This window comes from Notechis scutatus, chromosome 11, assembly GCF_049901735.1.
Source record: "Notechis scutatus isolate UNSWTSFEM ecotype Mainland chromosome 11, rNotScu1.2, whole genome shotgun sequence".
Taxonomy (NCBI): domain Eukaryota; kingdom Metazoa; phylum Chordata; class Lepidosauria; order Squamata; family Elapidae; genus Notechis; species Notechis scutatus.
This window is the reverse complement of record NC_142019.1, coordinates 16,783,307-16,807,075: the sequence shown is the minus strand read 5'-3', so window position 1 is coordinate 16,807,075 and position 23,769 is coordinate 16,783,307. Positions and strand designations below refer to the sequence as shown.

At 43.9% G+C, this 23,769-nt stretch overlaps 1 protein-coding gene across 4 annotated transcripts in view; it reads left to right on the top strand.

The window, feature by feature from the left end:
- The window catches only part of FAM169B (Protein), a 42,834-nt gene extending 19,592 nt beyond the window's left edge, over positions 1-23,242 (top strand). For 2 of the 4 annotated variants that reach the window (XM_087972923.1, XM_087972924.1), the window contains exons 3-9: positions 197-296; positions 8,802-8,887; positions 9,732-9,906; positions 13,138-13,320; positions 17,605-17,736; positions 20,711-20,778; positions 21,673-23,242. In XM_087972923.1, coding sequence (XP_087829049.1) covers positions 197-296; positions 8,802-8,887; positions 9,732-9,906; positions 13,138-13,320; positions 17,605-17,736; positions 20,711-20,778; positions 21,673-21,882 — 954 coding nt within the window. In that variant the 3' untranslated portion in view covers positions 21,883-23,242. Of the gene's footprint in view, positions 1-196; positions 297-8,801; positions 8,888-9,731; positions 9,907-13,137; positions 13,321-17,604; positions 17,737-20,710; positions 20,792-21,672 lie in introns of all 4 variants that reach the window. The other 2 variants (XM_087972925.1, XM_087972926.1) reach the window with 2 other exon arrangements.
- Positions 23,243-23,769: the final 527 nt, after the last annotated feature.

Genomic DNA, 23,769 nt, shown 5'->3' with positions numbered 1-23,769 from the left:
CCTCCAGTCCCCTAATCATCTGTTACTCTTCTCTACACTCTTTCTAGAGTCTCAACATGCTATCATGTCACCCCTAGTCCTTCTTTTCCTCAAACTAGAATGTCATTAAAAGTTTCCTGTGTTTCAATTCTTGTTTTTGTTTTTGTAACTTGGTACACGTCGAGAACAGAAATATAAATATTCTCTTTGATTACAGATTAAAGTGGAGGCTTCATCAGTGAACTTCCTTCCTCTGTACAGAGATGACAGCGAACGTCGCCTCTTGGTACTCACTGATCCCCATGATAAGAGCAGAGGTTAGTAAATAGATTGTTTTCCCTCCCTCCCTCCTCTCTTTTATTTCAGCACAGCTCTGAATGGTTGGATGCACGGAACAGAATTTGGCACCTGGGATGTGGGCATGTGGAAAAAATCATTTTGGAATTCTATGCAAGCTACTCTGAGAGAACTTGACTAGAACTTGGCTTTGAAACACAAAACACTTTTTTGAGGAGTGACTTCCCTGAAACCTGTCTGTTCTTCTCATCAAAATTACATTTTCAGCACGCCAGGATTTTCTGCACCCAAATAGCCAAATAGATCTTGCAATGAAATGTGGCGGCATCAGAATTCTAAATTCAGAATTCTGAGGTGAAAACATAATGAAGAACGGTTGTAGGGACTGGGTATGGCTAAGTCTAGAGAGAAGAAGGACTAGGTGTGGCATGATAGCAGTGTTCCAGTGTTTGAGGGGCTGCCCCAAAGAAGAGGGAGTCAAGCTATTCTCCAAGGCACCTGAAAGCAGGACAAGAAGCAACGGGGTGGAAACTAATCAAGGAGAGAAGCAACCTGGAATTAAGGAGACACTTTCTAACAGTGAGGACAACTAACCAGTGGAACAGGCTGGCCTTCAAATGTTGTGGGTGCTCCATTACAGGAGGATTTTAAGTAAAGACTGGACAGCCATTTATCTGAAATGGTATAGAGCAGGGGTCTCCAGCCTTGGCCACTTTAAGCCTGGAGGACTTCAACTCCCAGAATTCCCCAGCCAGCTGGCTGGGGAATTCTGGGAGTTGAAGTCCTCCAGGCTTAAAGTGGCCAAGGTTGAGACCCCTGGTATAGAGTCTCCTGCTTAAATAGAGGGTTGGACTAGAAGACCTCTGAGTTCCCTTCCAGCTCTGTTCCGATTGACACAATAATCCCCTCTAATATTAATATGAGCCGCAGTGGCGCAGTGGTTAGAGTGAGGTACTGCAGGCTCCTTCTGCTGACTGCTGGCTGCCCGTAATGGACAGTTCAAATCCCTCCAGGCTCAAGGTTGACTCAGCCTTCCATCCTTCCGAGGTGGGTAAAATGAAAATCCAGATTGTTGGGGAACAATAGGCTGACTCTGTAAAAACTGCTTAGTGAGGGCTAAAAAAGCACTATAAAGCAGTATATAAGTCTAAGTGCTATTGCTAATATTAATACTATTTGTGAAGATGTAGTTTCGTATCTTCCTCGCCGTCACTGCGAACAAGGCAACTTGTTTTGAGACACGGTTGTCTTCATCAGACTACAAAAACTAGATATTTTTTCTTCTTCTAGGCTAGATAATAGTGTCCGAGAGAAATGACTTTTTTTTCTGCCTGAGAATTTGTAAGTCGCAGAAGGAAAGCCAAGAAAACATTACAGTCAGTATTTTATCTTATAGGTTTGCGTGTACTTTAGAATTTTAATGTGTAATCCAATTTATAATGTACTCTTCATCACGGAGTCTCTAACTGTTCCCAGTCATGATTTGCCAGTTTTAATTTCGGGAACAGAGAGAGCCTTTCTCCATTGATTTTATTATCTCCCCGAGTCAAAATTTTAAGATTAGCAATTTTTCTTTAGCCTGATTGTGATTGGTAATATGGTAATGGCTTAGGACAGGGAAGAAAGGAACAACCTGTATCTTGAGATCAATCTGATATAAATAAGGAAAAAACCCAAGTTTTTAATATAGTGGTTACACAAAGTTTTTATAGTTGTTTTCTGGAACACTGTGTATTATAATAACTTCCTCCTGAATTATGAAAGGTGTAGAATTTTGCAGCCCATGTAAATGGTAATAAAAAGTATTTTTTTCTATGCTGGTTTTCTTTATTCAATGGAGAATAAAGGCTAGATAGATTCAGCTCTTAAGATCGGTGAGAAAACAGGTTCAGGTGATGGGAAGACTGATGTTACTAAGATAGTGCCGGTACCAACACAGGACATGGAATCATAGGGCTGGAACTGGGACCTAAGAGATCTTCTAGTCCAACCCCCTGTCCATGGCAGGAGATTGTCAAGACCAACAGTTGTCAAGTCTCTTTTTGAAAACCTCCAGTGATGGAGCACCCACAACTTTGGGACGCAAGCTACTCCACAGATTAGTTGTTAAATGAATGGTGTTTTAAAAGGGGAATCTGGCGGTTTAAAAAGGGAATCTGGTGGTTTAAAAAGGGAATCTGGTGTTTTAAAAGGGGAATCTGGTGGTTTAAAAGGGGAATCTGGCGGTTTAAAAAGGGAATCTGAGGGTTTAAAAAGGGAATCTGGTGCTTTAAAAAGGAAAACTGGGGGTTGTGTCTGATCATTGTAGCTTTTCCAATCAACTTGATCAAGCTTGACTTGGTACAATTTAATGCAACACTTTGTCTCTTCTTTTTTTTTTTTTAAACAAATTTTATTAATTTTCAAAGACAATACGCAAACAAACAAAACATAAAACGTAAGAACATAAAACATCTTTTCTAAAAACTGTTTATTAAGTTTTAACAAAACAAATAAAACATCTTGTTTAAGTACAGCATAGTTCCAAATTATCACATTTCCATACAAACACAATTTAATATGCATCTTGTGTATTCAACTTCATATCTTATTACTCTTTTTCCAAGTTCTCACTATTTTTCCCTTTACTTCTATTCAATTTTATTCATTAAACTTACACTTTCATCTGTCTTATTTACAATTTCATATGTTCTCATCCAACATTCTTAATTCTCAATAAACAAACATAAACAAACAAAACACGTAACATGAAAACATAAAACTTCTTTTTATCCCCGGGTTAAATCTTTTTGTACAGACATAAATCAAACGTTCTATTATGGTAGTCGTTCTGTGAATCACCGTGGTTGTTGAGAAAATCTGTGGCCATTGAGTATAATGCTGCAGTTACTAAGCAAACCAATGGCTGGCTCATGGGTGTCGTTTGGCTGAAAAACCAAAAACCCCAAACCCACGTTTTGGCAAAGCCATCGTGAAACGTCACATATCTGCAGGATGTTGCATAAATCCTTTCTATTCCTCACCAGCCAGAACCGAAGAAGCTTCTTGGATGAGAAGTAAACGGTCTTCAAGAATAGAGCAGAATTAAACAGGAATAAGAGTAGAATATCAGAATTGGAAGGGACCTTGGAGGTCTTCTAGTCCAACCCATGCTCAAACAAGCAACCCTATTCTATACCATTTCAGACAGCTGCCTAGTCTCTTCTTAAAAGCCTCCAGTGATGTAGCACCCAAAATGGCTGAAGGCAACTTCTGTTCCACTGATTAATTGTTCTCGCTCTTAGGAAGTTCCTCCTTAATTCCAGGTTGCTTCTCTCCTTGGTTAGTTTCCATCCATTTTTTCTTGTCCTGCTTTCAAGTGCTTTGAGAAATAGCTTGACCCCCTCTTCTTTGTGACAGCCCCTCAAATATTGGAATACTGCTATCAGCTGTCCCCTGGTCCTTCTCTTCACTAGACAAGACATACCCAATTCAATCAAGAAAGTCCAGTTGCCTTTTTTGCAAGCTAGGAAAGCACCATTGGTTCAAAGCATGACCTGGATGACCGAGAACCTCCACAGATTTCGAGCATCAATGTTCTGCATTCAGGATACTAGGAAGCGAAGGAAGAATATGCAGGTCCAATGGCAGGGATCCATCACATCATAGTGAATGTAGCTTCTTGCACAGACTTGGAAGATCTTCCCTTCCTACTCATGCCTTAAGGCAGGGGTCTTCAAACTTGACAGCTTTAAGACTGTGGACTTCAACTCCCAGAATTTCTCCTCCGGTCCTGTTTAGCTCAGGAATTCTGGGAGTTGAAGTCCACAAGTGTTAAACATGCCAAGTTTGAAGACCCTTGCCTTAAGGAAAGGACAGAGAAGGAGTCAGGAACCAGTTGCTTTGTACCAGTTGCTACAACATGGCAGTTGATATGCTAACTTCACTAGACTCTCTCTGAATTATTGAATTGTTTAGACTTTCCGTAGATGTGTGTAGGTGTCACTGGCAAACAGGCTTAGTGCCAGTCCAGCCTGCTCTTCAATGCAAGCGTTCTCACAAACATAAAGTAAAGGTAAAAGTTTCCCTGTCCATTAGTGCTGTGGCCTGTCAGCCACTGGCCCGTCCAGTAGCCGAATCAGGGGAGGCGGTGTGGTAGTCAGGGTCAGCATCAGGGCAACCTGAGATCTCCAAGGACGAAGAAGGAATGAAGCTGTCAGAGAGAGAGAGAGAGATGGGTGGAGCCTGGGCTGTCCATCAGCCCTCAGATGGAGAGTCAACAACCCTCAGGTCTGGAGGTGGCTGATGAGGAAGACGAGGAACAGCTGGGTCCAGTGCCTGACAGGCAGATGCGCAAAAGGCAGAGGAGAGGAGAGCAGTGGAAATCTATGGGCCGGTCCCTGGGATAGAGGAGCCACTGCTGCTAGCGAGGCCCCACCCTAGCTCTGGGGATAAAAGGCAGGAGGCGGAGATGAATAGATGTGGAAGACAACTATTCATCTTCTGGCCGGACAGATTTATTAGCCTGAGAGATAAACCTTTTGCCGGGACTGCCGGCATTCCTAATAAAGGAATCTTTTGAGTTCACGTCAGAGGGTTTGTCATGTTTGGGAAGCTGAGTTAGAACAATTAGTGTTCGACTGTAGGACATGGTGCTCATCTCTGTTTCTTGGCCAAGGGAAGCCAAGCATTGTCCAAAGGCAATTTCTATGATCATGTGGCTGCCAGCATCATAGGATTGGAAGGGACCTTAGAGGTCTTCTAGTCCAACCCCCTACCCAAGGCAGGAGACCTTATTCTATCCTGGGCAAATGGTTGTCCAATCTATTTTTGAAAACCTCCAGGAAATCTACACGTAGTCCTCAACTTACAACCACAATTGAGACCAAAATTTCTGTTGCTAAGTGAGACAGTTGTGAAGTGAATTTTGCCCCATTTTACAACCTTGCCACAGTTGTTAAGTGAATCACTGTAGCTGGTAAGTTAATAACACGGTTATTAAGTGAATTTGGCTTCCCCATTTGGGAGCTATTCAAGAGAAACTGACCGATCTAGGTAGATTAGAATTATCTCTGGAAACATAAAAGTTTTTTTTTTTAAAAAGGCAAAATAATGGACTTTTATTAGATGTAGTCTACTCCTTTCCCCACGTGAGTACTATTGTATTATTCTGCCCCATAATAAATATCCTGTAACAGCTGAATCCCTTTCGTTGGCAGCTTTGCTCCTCCTTTGATGTAATGTGTTTGCATTTCCCACTTCTCTTTTGAATTGATATAACGTCGGTAATTTATTACCCTAAATCGGAAAAACAATCCGAGGCCTGGGAACACAAACTGCATGCCCCTTTCCAAAACTCTGCTGTGTCTTCCAGAGCATTTCAAAAAAAAAAAAAAATTGGCTGGTCAATTGTGATTTTTTTTAAAAAATTTTTTTTAAGAAGAGCCAAAAAAAGTTACTGAATATAAAAAAAAATAAAGACGTTAATAATTACTCTTCAGTCAATTTTAGTTTAATTCAGTCAAAAAAGAGGCAGCTCTTTTTATTTTGGGTTAGGCCCAGGCCCTATCCTCGTGATGGCAAACCTATGGCACACATGCCACAGGTGGCACACACGGCCATTTGTGCCGGCACGCGAGCTTCAGGCAAACTTACCTCACTGCGCATGCGCACGCCTCACAGCTGATTTTCAGCCGGTTTGAGGCCTATTTTGGCCTCCCAAAGGCTTGAGGAAGGCTTCTGCAGGCATTGCAGGCTGAAAACTAGCCCTGTTTTGTCACTTCCTGTTTTTCTGAAAATACCAGAAGTGACGAAACGGACCTAGTTTTTGGCCTGCAGGAGCCTAGCAGAAGCCTTCCTCAAGCCTCTGAGAGGCCGAAAAGGCCTCAAACTAGCTGAAAATCAGCTGTGAGGCGCAGTGCAGGTAATGGGGCGGGATTGAGCATGCATGCGTAGGGGGCATGGGGGGCGCATTGCCTTCTGGGTGCTGGCACGTGAGTGTGCAAGCGCACACACAATTTTTGGCACAGGAGCCCAAAAAGGTTAGCCCCCACTGCCCTATCCCTTCATATAAGACGATCCATTCTCAAGATATTGTCAAGACAAGGGACAACTGGACTTTCTGTTTTTTCTTTGAAGACGTTTCGCTTCCCATCCAAGAAACGTCGTCTTAGCTGGAGAAGCTTCTTGGATTAGAAGGGACACATCTTCAAAGAAAAACCAGAAAGTCCAGTTGTCTCTTGAAGAAAAAGCACCATTGGGACAACCATGACCTAGATGACTGAGAATCTCCATAACATATTCTCAGGACAAAGATGGCAAGTTTTGTAACCAACTTTTACAAAGCAGAGAAGAGCCAACAAAGATGATCAGGGGTCTAGAGGCAAAACCATACGATAAATGGATGGAGGGAACTAGGTATGTCAGGGTCTTCAAACTTGGCCAGTTTAAGACTTGTGGACTTCAACTCCCAGAATTCCCGAGCTAACATGACTGGAGGAGGAATTCTGGGAGTTGAAGTCCACAAGTCTTAAAGCTGGTCTAGTCTAATGAAGAGAAGGACTGAGGGTGACATGACAGCATCTTTCAATATTTGAGGGACTATGACAGAGGAGACCAACCTATTTCCAAAGCCTCTGAAGGCAGGACAAGAACTAGCAGGTGAAAATTATCCAAGAGAGATCCAACCTAGAACTTAGGAGAAATTTCCTGACAGTGAGAACAATTAATTGAATGGTTTGGCTTTGGAAATTGTGGGTATTCCATCCCTGGAGGATTCCAAGAAGGGATTAATTTGTCTGGAATGGTATAAGGTCTGTTTGAGCAAAGGGTTGGATTAGAAGACCTCCAAGATCCCTTCCCACCCTTTTATTCTATTTTCTATGATTCCAATGTATTTAAGGGACTTCTGATTGATCTTAAAATACAACAAGTCAGTGCCTCTCTCTTTTTCTTCTTGGAAATGTGTTGAAACCCAAAAACAATATTAAAATGAATGAGCTGGAAGGGACCTTGGAGGTCTTCTAGTCCAGCCCCCTGCTCAAACAGAAGAACCTATACCATTTCAGATAAGTAACTGTCTAGACTCTTCTTAAAAATATCCAGTGATGGAGCCTCCACAATTTCTGAAGGCAAGCTGTTCCACTGGTTCATTGTTTTCACTGTTACGAAGCTTCTCCTTATTTCCAGGTTGCTTTTCTCCTTGATTAGTTTCCAACCATTATTTCTTGTCCTGATCTCTGGTGCCTTGGAGAATAATTTGATCCCCTCTTCTTTGTGGCAGCCCCTGAGATAGTGGAACACTCATATCAGGTCTCCCCTAGTCCTTCTTTTCTTTAGACAAGCCTAACCCAAATCTTGCAGCCATTCTTCACTTGTTTTAATATCCAGGCCTTTGATCATCTTAGTTGCTCTTCTCTGAACTTTTTCCAAAGTCTCAACATCTTTTAAGTAGCGTGGTGGCTAAAATTGGTTGCAGTATTCCAGGTGTGGTCTTACTAGGGTTTTGTAAAGCGGTACTAATACTTCACATGATTTTGATTCTATGCCTCTGTTTATACAACCCGGGATTATATTAACTTTTTGGGCTGCTGCTGCACACTTCCAGCATTCTCACAAACATAAATGTTCTAGATGCAAGTTTTTCTTCCAGCTGGTTTTTGAGGAAGAGGACGTAGTAGGGGAGATGTGGTTAAATAATGCAAACATCGTTATAGAGATAGATCTACCTGTATATAGAATGAAAATGAAAGTTTCTGAACTTTTGCAGAATGTTTCCTGATGAACTAGTTGCGGAAAAGCCAAACTTTTAGATTCCTCCTTATTTCCAAGTTGAATCTCCCCTTGTTCAGTTTCCATCCATTGTTCCTTGTCTGGCCTTCGGGGGCTTGGGAAAATAGCTTGACCCCTTCCTCCTCTCTGAGGCAGCCCCTCAAATATTGGAAGATGCTCTCCTGTCTCCCCTGGTCCTTCTCTTCCCTAGACCAGCCATGCCCAGTTCCTGCAACCGTTCATCCAGTCCCCTAATCTCCTGGTTGCTCTTTGCACTCTTTCTAGAGTCTCAACATCTTTTTTATAGTGTGGTGACCAAAACTGGATGCAGTATTCTAGGTGTGGTTTTACTAAGGCTTTATAGAGTGGTATTAGTACCTCCCTTGATCTTGAGTGTATCCCTCTGTTAATGCAATTTAGGATTGCATTGGCTTTTTTGGCTGCTGCCACACACTAGTTATGTGGAATTGTTGTGGAACTAGTTGCGGAAAAGCCCAACTTTTAGATTCTTTGGTGTAGACTGCAGTAGGAGTACATATGTTAATACTTTTCTCTCCCCTTCTCCCAAGACTTCTTAAATTCCACTGCTGCTGAAAACTTGTGGAAGAAAAATGTTTTACTGCCGACAGGAATGTGAAAATTATGCACGGCAAGAAATACAGACAAGCTTCCTGTAAATTTATGAGAGTTCAAGGCACTCTTGGGAGATTCTTATTTAAACAGAAGTTCCTTGCTTTATTCATTCTTGCTTGCTTTATTCCCCTTCTTTTTAACAGTGTTAGCAATTTATTTGAACAACTCCTGGCGGCTTCCTGAAGATGTAATCAAGACATCTGATCCTGCCCGGGAGGGCCTGAAACAGGTGAAAACATCATTTAAGCCAGGGATCTCCAAACTTGGCAACTTTAAAACTGTTTAATCTCACTTCAAATATTTTTGAGCCATACCAGTTATTCTTGCAGGGTGTCTTCAATTTACGACCACAACTGAGCTCAATTTTTCTTTTTCTTTTTTATAATTTCTTTTTTATTTTTTGAAAACAATACATCCATTCCATTTCAACCAGGTGTTGATTAGGTACATATTTCATGTGCTTAACAATTAATAATAATACTCTTCTTATCAATACAACAATATAACAACAATCAACATGGATGAAAGTATGGATATTGTTGAGGAATAAAAGGTTATTAACATTGGAAGGACATGATTTACAAATGGGCTGGCATCCATTTTTGTGGTACAGGAGAGGTACTTTCAAAGGCATATGGTCAGGGATGCATTGTTACGTGTATGGGAAAAAACTAGGGAACATAATTTTTCTATTGCTAAGTGAGACCAGGAATTTTGCCCCATTTTACGGCCTCTCTTGCCACAGTTATATGAATCCCTGCAGATGTTAAAGTTAGTAACACGGTTCTAAAATGAAGCCTGACTTCCCGGTTGACTTGGCTTGTTAGAGAAGAAGGTTGCAAAAAGGGACCACGTGTCCTAGGGACACTGAGGCCATCACAAATATGAGTCAGTAGCCAATTGTCCAAATTTTGATCATGGGGAGACACTGCCACGGTTGTGTGAAAAATGGGCATAAGTCCTTCTTTTCAATACCGTTGTCGTTTCAAATGGTCACTAAATGAAATGTAAGTCAGGAACTATCTGCATTGTTTGTGTTGTCTTATATCTCCTCATCTCACTTGTCCTTCAAGGTTCAAACTTTTCAAGAGAGAATCGTTCTCTTTGTCCTTAACTGCATCATTTTTGGCATGTTGGAGAGGAGCTTGACTGATGATACAGTCTTCGTTCCTCACGCTAAGAAGGAAGATGCCAGAATATTCTGGAAGAGTGGAGAAGCAGCCGCCTTTTATACGGTCAAAAGAAGAGGTATGTCTTTATTGAGGGCCCTTCCCAACTCTTAGGTAAAGGTAAAGGTTCCCCTCGCACATACGTACTAGTTGTTTCCAGCTCTAGGGGGCAGTGCTCATCTCCGTTTCAAAGCCAAAGAGCCAGCGCTGTCCGAAGACGTCTCCGTGGTCATGTGGCTGGCATGACTAAATGCTGAAGGCGCATGGAACGCTGTTCCCTTCCCACCAAAGGGGTCCCTATTTTTCTACTTGCATTTTTACATGCTTTCGAACTGCTAGGTTGGCTGGGACAAGTAACGGGAGCTCACTCCGTGATACAGTGCTAGGGATTCGAACCACGAACTGCTGACCTTTCTAATCGACAAGCTCAGCGTCTTAGGCACTGAGCCACCGCTTCCCAACTCTAAGTGTGTTTATAAGAGTCAAAAAGAACCAGGCTAACAGGTTGACAAGAGTTGGAAGGCACCATGTAGGTCATCTAGTCCAAATATTATGGATGATCCCATCCTGGCAGAATTAAATAAATTAAAAATTAAAAACTATTTAAAAAATTAAGAAGATGAAAACTGTCTGGATGACCTTGGGCCAGTGGCTTTCCCTCAGTCCAGTCCTTTCCCCCAGTCCAGGTTGGTGGTTGTCTGGAAAATAGGAGGGAGAAGGAGTGTTAGATATGGTGGCTGCCTTGTGTTGTTTATAAAAATAATAAAGATGGGATATGAAAATAGAATAGAATACTTTATTGGCCAAGTGTGATTGGACACACAAGGAATTTGTCTTGGTGTAAATGCAAACAAACAAACAAACAAACAAAAACTAAATAATTCCCCAATGCTTAACTAGTACAGCAGCTCAGGGTCCCCCAACTTCTGTGCTGTGGCCCTTGATCCTTTTGGAACTGAGGGGCATATCCCAATTCACATGAACAGTGTGTGTGTGTGTTTTCAAAAAGAGATTGGGCAGCCACTTGTCCATAATGGTATAAGGTTTCCTGCTTGAGCAGCGGGTTGTACTACAAGACCTCCAAGGTCCCTTCCAACTCTGTTCTTCTCTTCAGTGAAGGGTTGAGATGCTAAAAGGCTGGTTGTGTTGACCATGACAGAGTCAATGTGGAATGGTGCTACCGAAAACACACCGTCCCCTTTTAAGGCCACGGTGGCCCTGATGCACGGACTCTGCCAAGCTTCCCCAAATGGGGAAGGGTATCTCATGGCCGGAGTGTGACATTTCTCTTGGCCTGCCAGGCAGAGTCCAACTTGCGTTGGGTTTCTTGACTCACGGGAGACCTTGTGCTTTTCTTAGCTCTGTCCATACGTTCCAGCCGTATGAGTAACGGGGCAGCAATGAGACCCACCCAAAGGGGTGCCTTATGCTGCAAAATTCTTGCACCGTGGAAGAATCGGGGCTGCCTTGTAAACGTAATTGCAAACACATACTTTTCATGGCTGGGCAGTGAATGAGGCCACGAGTAAGCCCAGTAATCTGCGGATGAGATCAGGGAAGGAAGTGAGAACTTGCTTCTACTGGACCTCAGGACTTCTGTAAATCAAGAGCCTCTCCCCTCCCCCAATTATTTTATTTTTATTTTTAACATACAGTAAATCCATTCCATTTCAATCGTGTGTCGATTAGGTACACATTTCATGTGCCTAACAATTACTAATAATATTCTTCTTAACGGTATAACCATATAATACTCAGCGCATTCCCATACGGATAATATAAGTAATATTCAGTATATTACACTAGTTTCTCTCATTGCTTTATAATTACATCTAATCCCTTTTAGTTAATTTTATTTTCTAGCCATTTGTAAAACAACTCCCAGAATCCCTCAGCCAGCATGCAGCATGGGGAATTCTGGGCCTTATAGCTTAAAGCTACAGGTAGTCCTCGGTTTACAACAGTCCATTTAGGGACTGTTCAAAGTTGCAACCGCACTGAAAAAAGTAAAAGAGTTTTTCACAGTTACCTTTGCAGCATCCCCATGGTGACCTGATCAAAAATCCAGATGTTTAGCAACTGGTTCATATTTATGACCGTTGCTGCGTCCCCAAGGTCACGTGGTCCCCTTTTGCGGGGAAGCCAGATTCACTTCACAACCGAGTTACTAACTTGAACAACTGCAGCGATTCACTTAACAACAGTGGCAGGAAAGGTTGTAAAATGGGGCAGAGCTCTCTTAACAAATGTCTCACTTAACAACAGAAGTTTTAGGCTCAGTTGTGGTCGTAGGTCGAGGACTACCTCTATTGAGGTTGAGAAACGCTGATCTAAAGTGATAAATCAAGAATTACTTTGGGTTAGTAGTTGAAGTGCTGGAACGAGGAGCCAGAAAACATGACTTCTTGTCCTGCTTTAGGCCGGTCACTCTCTCTCAGCCCTAGGAAGAAGGCAAGGACAAAGCAGTTCTGGAAATAGGCCCAAAATCAATATGGGGCAGGGGTGGGATTCAAATTTCTTGACAACTGGTTCTGCGGGCCTAATTTGTGGGTGTGGCTTGGTGGTCATATGACTGGGGGGGGGCATGGTTTGCTGACTGGGGCATGGCTTGGTGTGACTGGCTGGGCGTGGCTTGTATGTAAATATTGTAAATATTTATGTAAATATTGAATTTTTTATTTAAAAAAAAGAGGAATTTTTACCCAAAATTAGGCAAAGCAGGCAGGCAGATTGAATTGCTCCCAGAATCATAGATTCACTCAGAGATCTACCATTCTGCAATCTGCTGCCTGAGTCTGTCACATAAAATTTGCTTGCAAGCAAACTCACAAAATTAACTCACAACATACCATGTATGTAAATATTGAATTTTTTTTATTAAAAAAGAGGAACTTTTACCCCAAAGCAGGCAAAGCAGGCAGGCAGATTGAGTTGCTTGCAGAATCACATATTCACTCAGAGATCTAGCTTTCTGTAATCTGCAGAAGTCATGACTAACTGGACGGGTGACTAAATAAATAGAAGCAAGGTACAGTCTCTTCCACTGCTTAATAGGTCTAATTTATGCCTCCGTATTTCACATCTGGAATCTCCCTCTTGGTTGTTGCTCTCCACGGAGAGGAAATCCTTCTAAGTTCTCCAGAACTTTTAACCAGGCAAGAGATGACCCAAAGCATCTCTTGAAGAACAAATGAGAAATGTCCTCAAAGCAGGCCGTGTATTTCAGCTATGAGAAGGAGATTCATTCAGTAAGAAATTGTTCACGAGTTCCCTTTCTGGTTTGTTTGTTTTTTTTGTCCTCTGCATGCAGGAAATTTGTGTGACGGACACACCAGCCAGTGTTACATGCTCCCTGTTTTGGACACCATGTTTGTACGAAAGAAGTTTAGAAGATGTGGACTTGGGATGCAGATGCTTCAGGATTTCTGTCAGTCTTTCCCTTCGGAGGATGCCTTGGGACTCAGCTGTCCTCTTTCGGCTGAAATGGAGAAAGGTAAAGTTTGAAGATTCAATAAAAGTACAAGATTTTAAAGATTAGGAATCCACACAGGCAAGGATCATGTTCTGACCAAGGCTTCATGAGACCGTAATTAAGCACACGCTTAGTCCAAACAGCTCTTGTTTTATTTGGGAATTATGTTCATTCCCAGCCCGTAATGAGTCCCAAACAGTCCCTCGAGATAAGCACCCACCTTTATCTCCTTTGAATGGCTGCCAATAACTAAAGGGCCAAATGAACTGTAAAAAGCCAACCGAAGTACAAAGTCCACACAGAGCTTCAAGGTTTAATCCAAACAGAGCGAACGACTTTGCTTCCTGCAAAGGTTTCTCTACCTTTTCCTGTCCTTTATACCTTATGGGAGAGGCAATCACCTTCCAGCCTTACTCCTGAGTTGCCCCTTTTGTTTCAGCTGCTCTTGCCTTCTAGCAGCTCTGCACACACGCGCACTGGGAACAGGCTCCCCTGGGTCCTCTGCCTCACTGCTGCCAGACTCCAGAGGCTCCGGAGTCAGCACCCCACTTCCAGATACTCCTGGCCCCATCTCTGCGTCGGACGCAGGACCCTCATCCGAGTCCTCCCCAGACTCCCGGACCGGTCCCTGCTCCTCCCCATTGTCCGATTCTGCTGCTGTCTGCACTGGCTGCCGGCGAACCACAACAGATCACAACAAACAGCCCCAAGATAAAGATTCGGCATTTTGAGGAGGAGCTGGGAAAGAAATCAGCAGACAGAGCTTTTTGCCAGAGTAAGCCTCTGTGGGCAGCGTACAGGCCTCTTATGCCATTCCCAAATCCCATTTGCTGTCTGTGAAGATGCACCAAAATTTACGGGCAAAAATGAATAGAATAGAATAGAATATGGAACAGAACAGAACATAATAGAATAGAATAGCCGTAGCCATAGCACTTAGACTTATATACCGCTTCAGAGTGCTTTTATAGCCCTCTCTAAGCGGTTTACAGAGTCATCCTCTGGCCCCCAACAATCTGGGTCCTCATTTTACCCACCTTGGAAGAATGGAAGGCTGAGTCAATCTTGAGACAGTCAGGATCGAACTGCTGGCAGTGGGCAGAGTTATAGAAGGAAGAAAAGGAAGGAAGGAAGGAAGGAAGGAAGGAAGGAAGGAAGGAAGGAATGAAGGAATAGCACTTTTATACTGCTTCATAATGTTTTACAGACCTCTCTAAGCGGTTTACAGAGTCAGCCTCTTTCCCCTCACAATCTGGGTCCTCATTTTACCCACCTCAGAAGGATGGAAGGCTGAGTCAACCTTGAGCTGGTTAGGATTGAACTGCTGGCAGTCAGCAGAATTAGTCTGCAATACTGCATTCTAACCACTGTGCCACCATGGCAAAAGAATAGGAATAGATTAAGCACTTAAAACTTATATACTGCTTCCCAGTGTTTGTACAGCCCTCTCTAAGCAGTTTACAGAGTCAGCCTCTTGCCCCCAATAATCTGGCTCCTCATTTTACCCACCTCGGAAGGAGGGAAGGCTGAGTCAACCTGGAGCCGGTCAGGATTGAACTTCTGGCAGTGGGCAGAGTTAGCTTGCAGCAGTGCATTCTAACCACTGTGCCACCACAGCTCACAGCTCCTTCCTTCCTTCCCCCCCCCCCATATCACTTGGACTTATATATCACTTCATAGTGCTTTCCAGCCCTCTCTAAGCGGTTTACAGAGTCAGCCTCTTCCCCCCAACAGTCTGGGTCCTCATTTTACCGACCTTAGAAGGATGGAAGACTGAGTCAACCTGGAGCTGGTCAGATTCGAACTCCTGGCAGTCAGCAGCGAATTAGCATGTAATACTGCATAATAGCCACTACGCCATGACAGCATCAATGTGGGATGTTGCAAAACAGCTGGCCATTTTGGGCCAGTTGCTGAGTGTCTGAAATGTGGTCACATCCAGAACTTCAGAATTAAGTTGCAAAGCCCCTTTCGGGGGTCCATCATGACTTCAAATGGTTGCTAAGTGACCTGTCCGTTGTAAGTCATTTTCAGTGCAGCCGATCCATAATGAAAATGGCCTTGATTCCTAAAACATGAAAACTTCCAGCGCTGTCTTCAATTAAGCCAACACAATCTTTCTTAACTTATTTTTGTTGGAATAATCTCTGACATTAGTCATACTGTTGGAGGCTCTTCTCCTTAGAAACAGCTGTGCAGTGTCTAGTCTGATAAATGGCTTTTTTTTTTTAAGAGAAGGGGAGGCCCAGATGCTGGGTGAAGAAAAGCTGAGGGCTGACCGGAAGCCATAAATCAAACCGTCCAGACAGGAGTTTTCACTGCTTCCAAATGTTGTTAGTAAATGTTATGCAGGAATCCTTAGAAGTCCCAGGCCGACATTCATCAGATCACAGTCTGAAGGCTCCTTCACAGACTCAGATATTTAAATGAAGTGAAATAAAACATGCAAGTTTGTGATGTTAAAAGGGGTCAGTTCCGCACAGAAAATGATAATTGTCCCTGCTGTTTTCCCCTAAACGGTTGTTGGAACATAGCAAGTTCATAGCAAGAAGAATAACATGGTAACAGAGTTGGAAGGGACCCTGGAGGTCTTCTAGACCAACCCCTGCTCAAGCAGGAAACCCTAAAGGGTGTTGTGGTTTGCCGGCAGCCTGTGCAGACAGCAGCGGAATTGGACAATGGGGAGGAACAGGGACTGGTCTGGGAGTCTGGAAGGGACTCGGATGAAGGTCCTGCGTCCAATGCAGAGATGGGGCCAGGAGCATCTGGAAGTGGGGTGCTGATTCTGGAGCCTCGAGTCTGAGAGTAGCGAGGCAGAGGACCAAGGGGAGCCTGCTCCCAGTGCACGTATGCGCAGAGCTGCTAGAAGGCAAGAGCAGCTGAGACAAAAGGGGTGACTCGGGAGTAAGGCTTGGAGGTGATTGCCCCTCCTATAAGGTATAAAGGACAGGCAAAGGTAGGGAAACCTTTGCAGGAAGCAAAGTCGTTCGCTCTGTTTGGATTAATCCTTGAAGCTCTGTGTGGACTTTGTACTTCGGTTGGCTTTTTACAGTTCATTTGGCCCTTTAGTTGTTGGCAGCAATTCAAAGGAGATAAAGGTGAGTGCTTATCTCGAGAGACTGTTTGGGAGTCATTACGGGCTGGGAATGCAGATAATTCCCAGCGTTGAAATAAAACAAGAGTTGTTTGGACTAAGCGTGTGCTTAATTACGGTCTCAGGAAGCCTTGGTCAGAACACTGTGGTACCGAGATACCCATCTGTAATTTGTTCTGGAAGATGCAACGAATACTAACACCAAAGGGTACCGAGAAAACCATGTGACTTACCATGTGGCCCGCTATTTTGGCTTGAAGAAATAGTGAATCACAAGACAGCTGTCAATCCTGGAGCTGGCCTAACTATGGCCATTTGCCTTTTTGTAGCTTTCCTCTACGGAGGTTTCTCTTTGTTGTTGCTTCAGGTAGCTGGGGTGTTGTAGCCAAAATACAATCCTTTTCTCTGGGAATCAAGGATGTTGGTGCAGGTGTTCGAAAGGTGGGAGACTGAGGTCTCCTAGCAATCGGGCTACATGCTGATTGGACCATGTGACTGGAGACTCTGGGGGGAAAGTGACAAAAGGTTTACTTTTAATTGGGTGTAAAACTGGAGGGAACCTCGAGCCGGTTTTCCTCCCAAGTCTCTGCCAATTGGATAGGTCCCAATAAAATGTTACAAGGGATGCAGTGGCTCAGTGGCTACGATGCTGAGCTCGTCGATCAGAAAGGTCGGCAGTTCGGCGGTTCGAATCCCTAGTGCCGCGTAACAGAGTGAGCTCCCATGACTTGTCCCTGCTTCTGCCAACCTAGCAGTTCGAGAGATCACAAAAATGCAAGTAGAAAAATAGGGACCCCTTTGGTGGGAAGGTAATTGCATTCTGTGCACCTTTGGCCTTTAGTCATGCTGGCTGCGTGACCATGGAGACGTCTTCAGACAATGCTGGCTCTTCTGTCTTTGTAACGGAAATGAGCACTGCCCCCTAGAGCCAGGAACGACTAGCACGTATTATGCGCGAGGGGAGCCTTTACCGTTAATAAAATGTTCTTGGAGGAACACGCCTGCCTCGGAGTTCTCATTGAAGGGGATGTATTACTTGGAATCTTGACACAGCTATGTTCTTCCTTGCATGCCAACTATTAAGAGAAAGACAAATGCTGGGATGAGATTTCTACTTCAAAATGTGTCGAATACCGAATTTGATGAGTTTTGAAGCAGTCGAATACCAAGGTATGATTGTACATCATTACTTCTTTGTCTTCCCTATTTAGTTTGTCAAAAGTTCTTGGAAACTTACCCGAAAGAGCAGCCTCGGCTGTGGGAAGTGGAAGCACCCGGAGACTGGACTCAGCGCATTAACATCTGGCTCAAAATCCAGCTGGAACAAACTCGCTTTCCAAAAAGTGAGTTGAAGAACCGTGATGTTCGGATGCACTTGTCCATTTATATTCTTCATAATTGAATGTAAAAATTGCAGAGGGCCTCTTGAGAGTATTTGAGCAATAAATCGCATTTTAGGAAATTGGCAGATGTGTTTTGCGCTACTATGGCCGCGTATCTGTTTCTCTGGTCCTTTTTGCAAGAAGAAAAAGAATTTAGGAGTCCTTGCTTAGTGACCGCCTTGTTCAGTGATTGCTCGCAGTAACGACAGTGATGAAAAAGTAGCTTTAGCTACCAATACTTGCATTTGCTATCTTCCCAAGTGTTGTGGCCCGCCACTGGCTGACGGAGCTGGCAACAGAGTCGGACAGAAGCGAGGAGGTTGGGGAGGAACCTGGGCCAGTCTTGGAGGCTGAGGAGGGCTCGAATGAGGGCTCTGCATAGGACAGGGGTGGGCAACCACGGCCCGCTGGCCACATCCGGCCCGTTGGTCTGTCCAATCCGCCCGCCCTGAAAAAAATCGCTGGGCGTGGCGTATTGCCCTGTGCCGCGTGGCCCCCAAAGCTGCAAAACAGTGCGGAGCGCTCTCGGGTAGGAAAGAAAAGAAGAACTTTGCAAAGGCCTCGGCTGGGAGTTCAAATCACCTTCGAGTGTGACCTCTCCGAAGGTGAGTCCCCGCCGATCCCCTTTTTTTTCCGGGGTTTCAGGCTTAAACTTTGCAAAGGCAAAGTTTGCAGGCGGGAGCGTCTTCCGGCCGAGGAGTGGGAAGGGTTCCGCCCGGCGGGCGGGCGGGCTGCTTGAGCCACCTAAAGCTAGCCCGCTGCTGGTGGAGCCTTGCCCTGCCTTGGTGCCCCGCTTCCCAGCTCGGTGGTCCTGATTTTTCCCCTCCCAAAAAGAGGAGTGAACGGGATGTGAGCTTTTGCAGGAAGCAATTAGTTCGTCTGGTCAGTTCAAGTTCTGTTTGACTCTGTGTCAAGTTTGGCCTTGCCCTGCGTTTGGCCATTCGTTCTCTGGCAGCATTCCAAGTGCGATAAGGTGGGTGTTTATAAACATTCTCCTGAAAGACTGTTTGGGAAGCCTTGCAGGCTGGGAATGAACGTAATTCACAGCCGTGGAAGTAAAAGAGGTTTTGCCAGGGCTAAGGTTGTGTTTGATGCTTTCTAAGGAAGCCGAGGTCAGAACACCAAGGCTGTAAAGCACCTATGGAAGAATTAAAATGCAGTTCCCGTTGAATGACTCCACTTGGGACCAGCCATTTGGTTATTAGGCAAAACGGACATGTGCTTTTGATCGGATTTCAGCTTTCCTTTGCTCTAAAGACTTGTGAAGCTCCTAAAGGTGAAGATTGGTTGCAAAGTTACTTCTTTTGTCACTGTCGTAACTGCGAGGATCGCTTGCCTTTGCAGACTTCACAAATGCTCTTTGTTCCTGGATGAAAATATTGCCCGTTTCTAGAGTCAGTCTTGGCAAATGTAAATCCTGCTTTTAATCACAGTACCAAACTGGCCCTCTCTGTGATGATTTTTTACAGGTTTGTCTTTGATATCTCTCTGAGATATTCAGATAATTCAGGTTTGTTTTTTTAAAAAATTATTTTATTTTTTACAAACATTCCATCTTTCCTTTAAACAGTGTGTCTTTTTGGTACAAATATCTTGTGCCATAAGATTTATGGTCAACACAATTTCCTTACCAATAATTACATTACATTCTTATTTTAAACTACTATGCATAATATATCTTATCATTATAACCATCCCCTTCTTACCTCCTTCCGCTCTATATTCATATGTTCATGTATGTTTCTCTCTCTCTCTCTCTCTCTCTCCTCCTCCTCCTCCCTCCCTCCCTCTCTCTCTGTACATGTATGTATGTATGTATGTATGTAGGTCTAGGTGTGTTCGGGTCTTTTCCCGTGTAAGATTAAGAGTATCTTGGCGACGTTTCAGCGAGGTCCCACTCGCCATCCTCAGGCTGGTGCTTTTGGCTCCTGCTGATTATCTGACTGTGTTGCCTTTGTGCCACGTCCCAGGTCATCACACTTAATTTCTAATTTCTGTTTCTTTTCCAACCATTGATTAAAAAAATCATCCAATTTTTAATCTGTTATTTTTATCTATCAGAAATAAGAGTCAGTCAATTCGCCAGAGTGAATTCCTATGGGATTCCCTTAGATTAGAGGTGAGCAACTATGACGCCTTTATGATCTCTGGACTTCAACTCCCAGAATTCCTAAACGTGGCTCGCTCAGGAATTCTGGGAGTTGAAATCCCCAGGTTACATAGGGGCCCCACCCCTCCCTCAAATCCTTCCCATTTTGCACTGTATTTATTTTATTGTACCGTTTCCCTTTTTGCATTCTCACAAAATAATTTGCTGTTGAAACGAGAAACCCATTAAAAAAAATCAAATAACAGCCATATAAACAAGGGAATGGATTAAAAAGACACACATGCAGAAAACCCACATCTTGCTGCCGGCCAAGGCAATAGTTTATCTTGTTAGATCCTTCCAGGGAACTTGAAGTCTGCTCTTCGTAACTCCTCTCTTTGTGCTTTGTTTAGTATTTTATCTTTTGCTGGAGCTTAATAAAAGTTTTCAAGAGAAACCGAAAAGATAGCTGCTTTGTGTCTCGGAGGAGATCAGAGCAGCCACGTCTCCATGCCCAAGCCATTCTGATTGCATATTATGGGATGGAAACAACATACTTTATGCTGCCTCAAAACCTTCCCCTTCCCCGCACTGTAACGTAAATGCAGGATTGTATGTTGCACCACTAGTGTCATCTAGTGGCAGACGTCTACAGCTGGCCAGGAGAAGAAATATGTGCAGCGTTGCAAATCTTAAATGACTTGATTTAGATTTCTGGTTGAGGTTTGGCAGAGACTGAAGCTTTGAGCAGGTAAGAGAACCCGGGTAATTCTGAACAGTTCTTTGCAACTGTTCAAAGTTACGAGGCGCCTCCCCAGAGCTACTGACAAGGAATATCTCTTTCAGATGCGGGTCAAAGTTCTCCCATACCAAAGGGTGAAGATGATGAAGCCGAGGAAAGACGGATAAATACAGTGAGCTGATAAAGTTGGTGCCTGTATAATCTGTGCTTCATATTATTGGATCAGCGTTGGAAGGACAATGAACAGATGCCTCCAGGGTGCTAGATTTTATAAGCTGAATTAGTCAAGATTGGGTGAAAATATCTATTGCAGTTAAACCTTCTCTTTTTATTAAGACCAGTGAATAATAGGTGAATTTTAGGCATGGTTCTCTAAACTCTACCCAAATGCTAGAGTTTGTCAGTTGCAAAGTATCTTTGGTGACGTTTTCATTGCAGTTTCTTATGCTATTTCTACTTCTTAGCCTTGGGGATTTTTAATAGTCTTTAACGTTTTTAAATAATAATTATTATTACTTTTGGAATTTATTAACTTTTTTTTTTTTAGCTTTCTTAAGTGCCACTTAGAGTCACTTGTTTAATGAGTGAGTATATACATTTGATATACAGTAGAACCTCTGGTCACAAACGTTTCTGACCATGACGAATGAATTATGGTCGTGACCAGAGGTTCTACTGTATCGATAAGTAAAATAAAAATATTTCTATGAACTCCATGCAAGCATAAAATGTCTAGTCAGCTAGAATAATCTTCTTACCAAGAAGAAGACAGGATCGATCTCTGTTTCCATTCACACATACACACTTTGGCATGGAAATGTATTTGGATTTGTAAAGATTCTCAAAGGTCCCTTCAAACTCTGTTATTTTTGTTAGTTATTCCGATAGTTATTCTGTTAGTTATTTAGTTATTCTGTTAGTTATTTAGTTATTCTGTTAGTAATTCTGATAGTTATTCTGTTATTCTGTTAGTTATTTAGTTATTCTGTTAGTTATTCAGTTATTCTGTTAGTAATTCTGATAGTTATTTTGTTATTCTGTTATTCTGTGTCTGTTTTGATTTAAGAGTCTTGGCTGTATCCCACACCTCAGAGCGCTGCCAGACAAACCCATGGCAGATCATGGTGACCGTAGAGGGCCCCCAGACCTTCCTTCTCAGAGCGATGACCCTCAACTTCAGTTGAAAGCTGAAGAACCAAAAAAACCGAAGAAAAGAACACACAGAGAAGAACCAGCTGCAGAGAGCGTTGCGAAGCACTTGAGGACAATCTCCTAATTTTTGTAAACAGCAGAAGTAAGAGAAAACACATGAAACCTGAGGATCAAGTAGCAACTCGGGAAATCTCTAGTGAATATTTCTTCATCGATTGACATATTTAGGTGACTCTACCCAGTGTTTAAGGGACGCGGTGGTTCAATGGCTAAGACGCTGAGCTTGTCGATCAGAAAGGTCGGCAGTTCGGTGGTTTGAATCCCCAGCACCACGTAATGGAGTGAGCTCCTGTTCCTTGTCCCAGCTTCTGCCAACCGAGCAGTTTGAAAGCATGTAAAAATGCAAGTAGAAAAATAGGGACCACTTTGGTGGGAAGGGAATAATGTTCCATGCTCCTTCAGTGTTCAGTCCTGCTGGCCGCATGACCACAGAGATATCTTCGGACAGCGCTGGCTCTTCGGCTTTGTAACGGAGATGAGCACCACGCCCTAGAGCCGGAAAACGAGTAGCACAGATGTGCGAGGGGAACCTTTACCTTTTTACCTGTCCAGTGTTTCTCCACCTTGGCAATTTGAAGAGACGTTGACTTTAACTCCCAGAATTCCCCAGCCAGTCGAGGTGAGGAATTCTGGGAGTCAGAAGTCCACATATCTTGAGTGATTCTTGAGAATCAATGCTCTACATTTTTCTATGCTTTGCCGTTGTGACGCAGGTTCCGTTAAAACGACCTGTTTAACAGAGCCACTATAAAACGTGAATGAGGCAATGTTCATATTTGGAAATATTCCACGTGCATTGCATTTTTCTTATGATAACCATAAGATCATTTATGTCCTAGTCACCTCCCGCCTTGACTATTGCAACATGTTCGACGTGGGGCTGCCCTTGAAAAGCATCCAGAAGCTCCCCTTGGTTCCAAATCCAGCGGCCTGCTTCCAGGTGCAATTTCAAAGTGCTGGTTGTCTCCTTTTGTCATGCCTGAGCCGGAGCTGGAGCCGACGGGAGATCAAGGGGGCAGCTTCCTTGGCTTCAGAGGAATATGGGGAGGAGCAGGCCGAGGCAGCCCAGGGCCCCTCAAGGATTGGGATGGCTTGTTAGAAGGGAGGAATAGGGGAAGGGTGACTGAGAGAGGGCAGGCAGTGGAGACGAGGAGCCATGGAGCTCAGGTGATGAGCAAGGACCGCCCCTCCGGATCCCTGAGCACAGAGAGTGGAGAGAAGATGGGAACAGCACAGGCTGACTTTATGACTAGGGAGAAGAGTGCCCCACCGCTCTTCACAAGGCACAACATGGGCACTGAGAATTAAGGAGGCATTGTGGAGAGGGGTGTTTGTCGGGAACAAACGCTGAATTGGTAGAGTTTGGTGTGCTGTTGAAGACATTTGGAGTTTGCGGGACTGCTTCTTCCTGGCTTCGTGGACTCATTATTTGTTTCTTGCTTCGTGGACTCATTATTTGTTCCTTGCTTCGTGGACTCATTTCCCTGTTCCTTTGTTTCACTGGACTGCGTGCAGCCAGAAGCTTCCATGTGTGTGTGTGAGCACTTTGCTCTGGGACTTGCCAAGAACGTGGGAGCGTTTGGAGGGAAATTTGGGGCTTTAAAGGGGAGTTTGAATTCTCAGCTGGCTATGTGGCCTTCGTGCCTTGTCCCGGGACATCACACCTTTAAAGCCCTTCATGGCTTGAGGCAGGGTTATCTGAGGGACTGTCTCTTGCCAGTCACATCCACCTTACCCTACCCACTAGAGCTAAGAGGTAAGGAATGTTGGGGGTCCCGTCCCCTAAGGAGGCGCATCTGGCGGGACCCAAAAGGAGAACCTTCTCCATGGTGGCTCCCTCTCTTTGAAAAACTATCCCTTCAGAAGTGAGGATGGCCCCCACTTTACGTTCTTTTGTAAGGCTCTGAAGACTTGATTTTGCCAGCGGGCCAGGGAAGCCGGAGTGGGATGG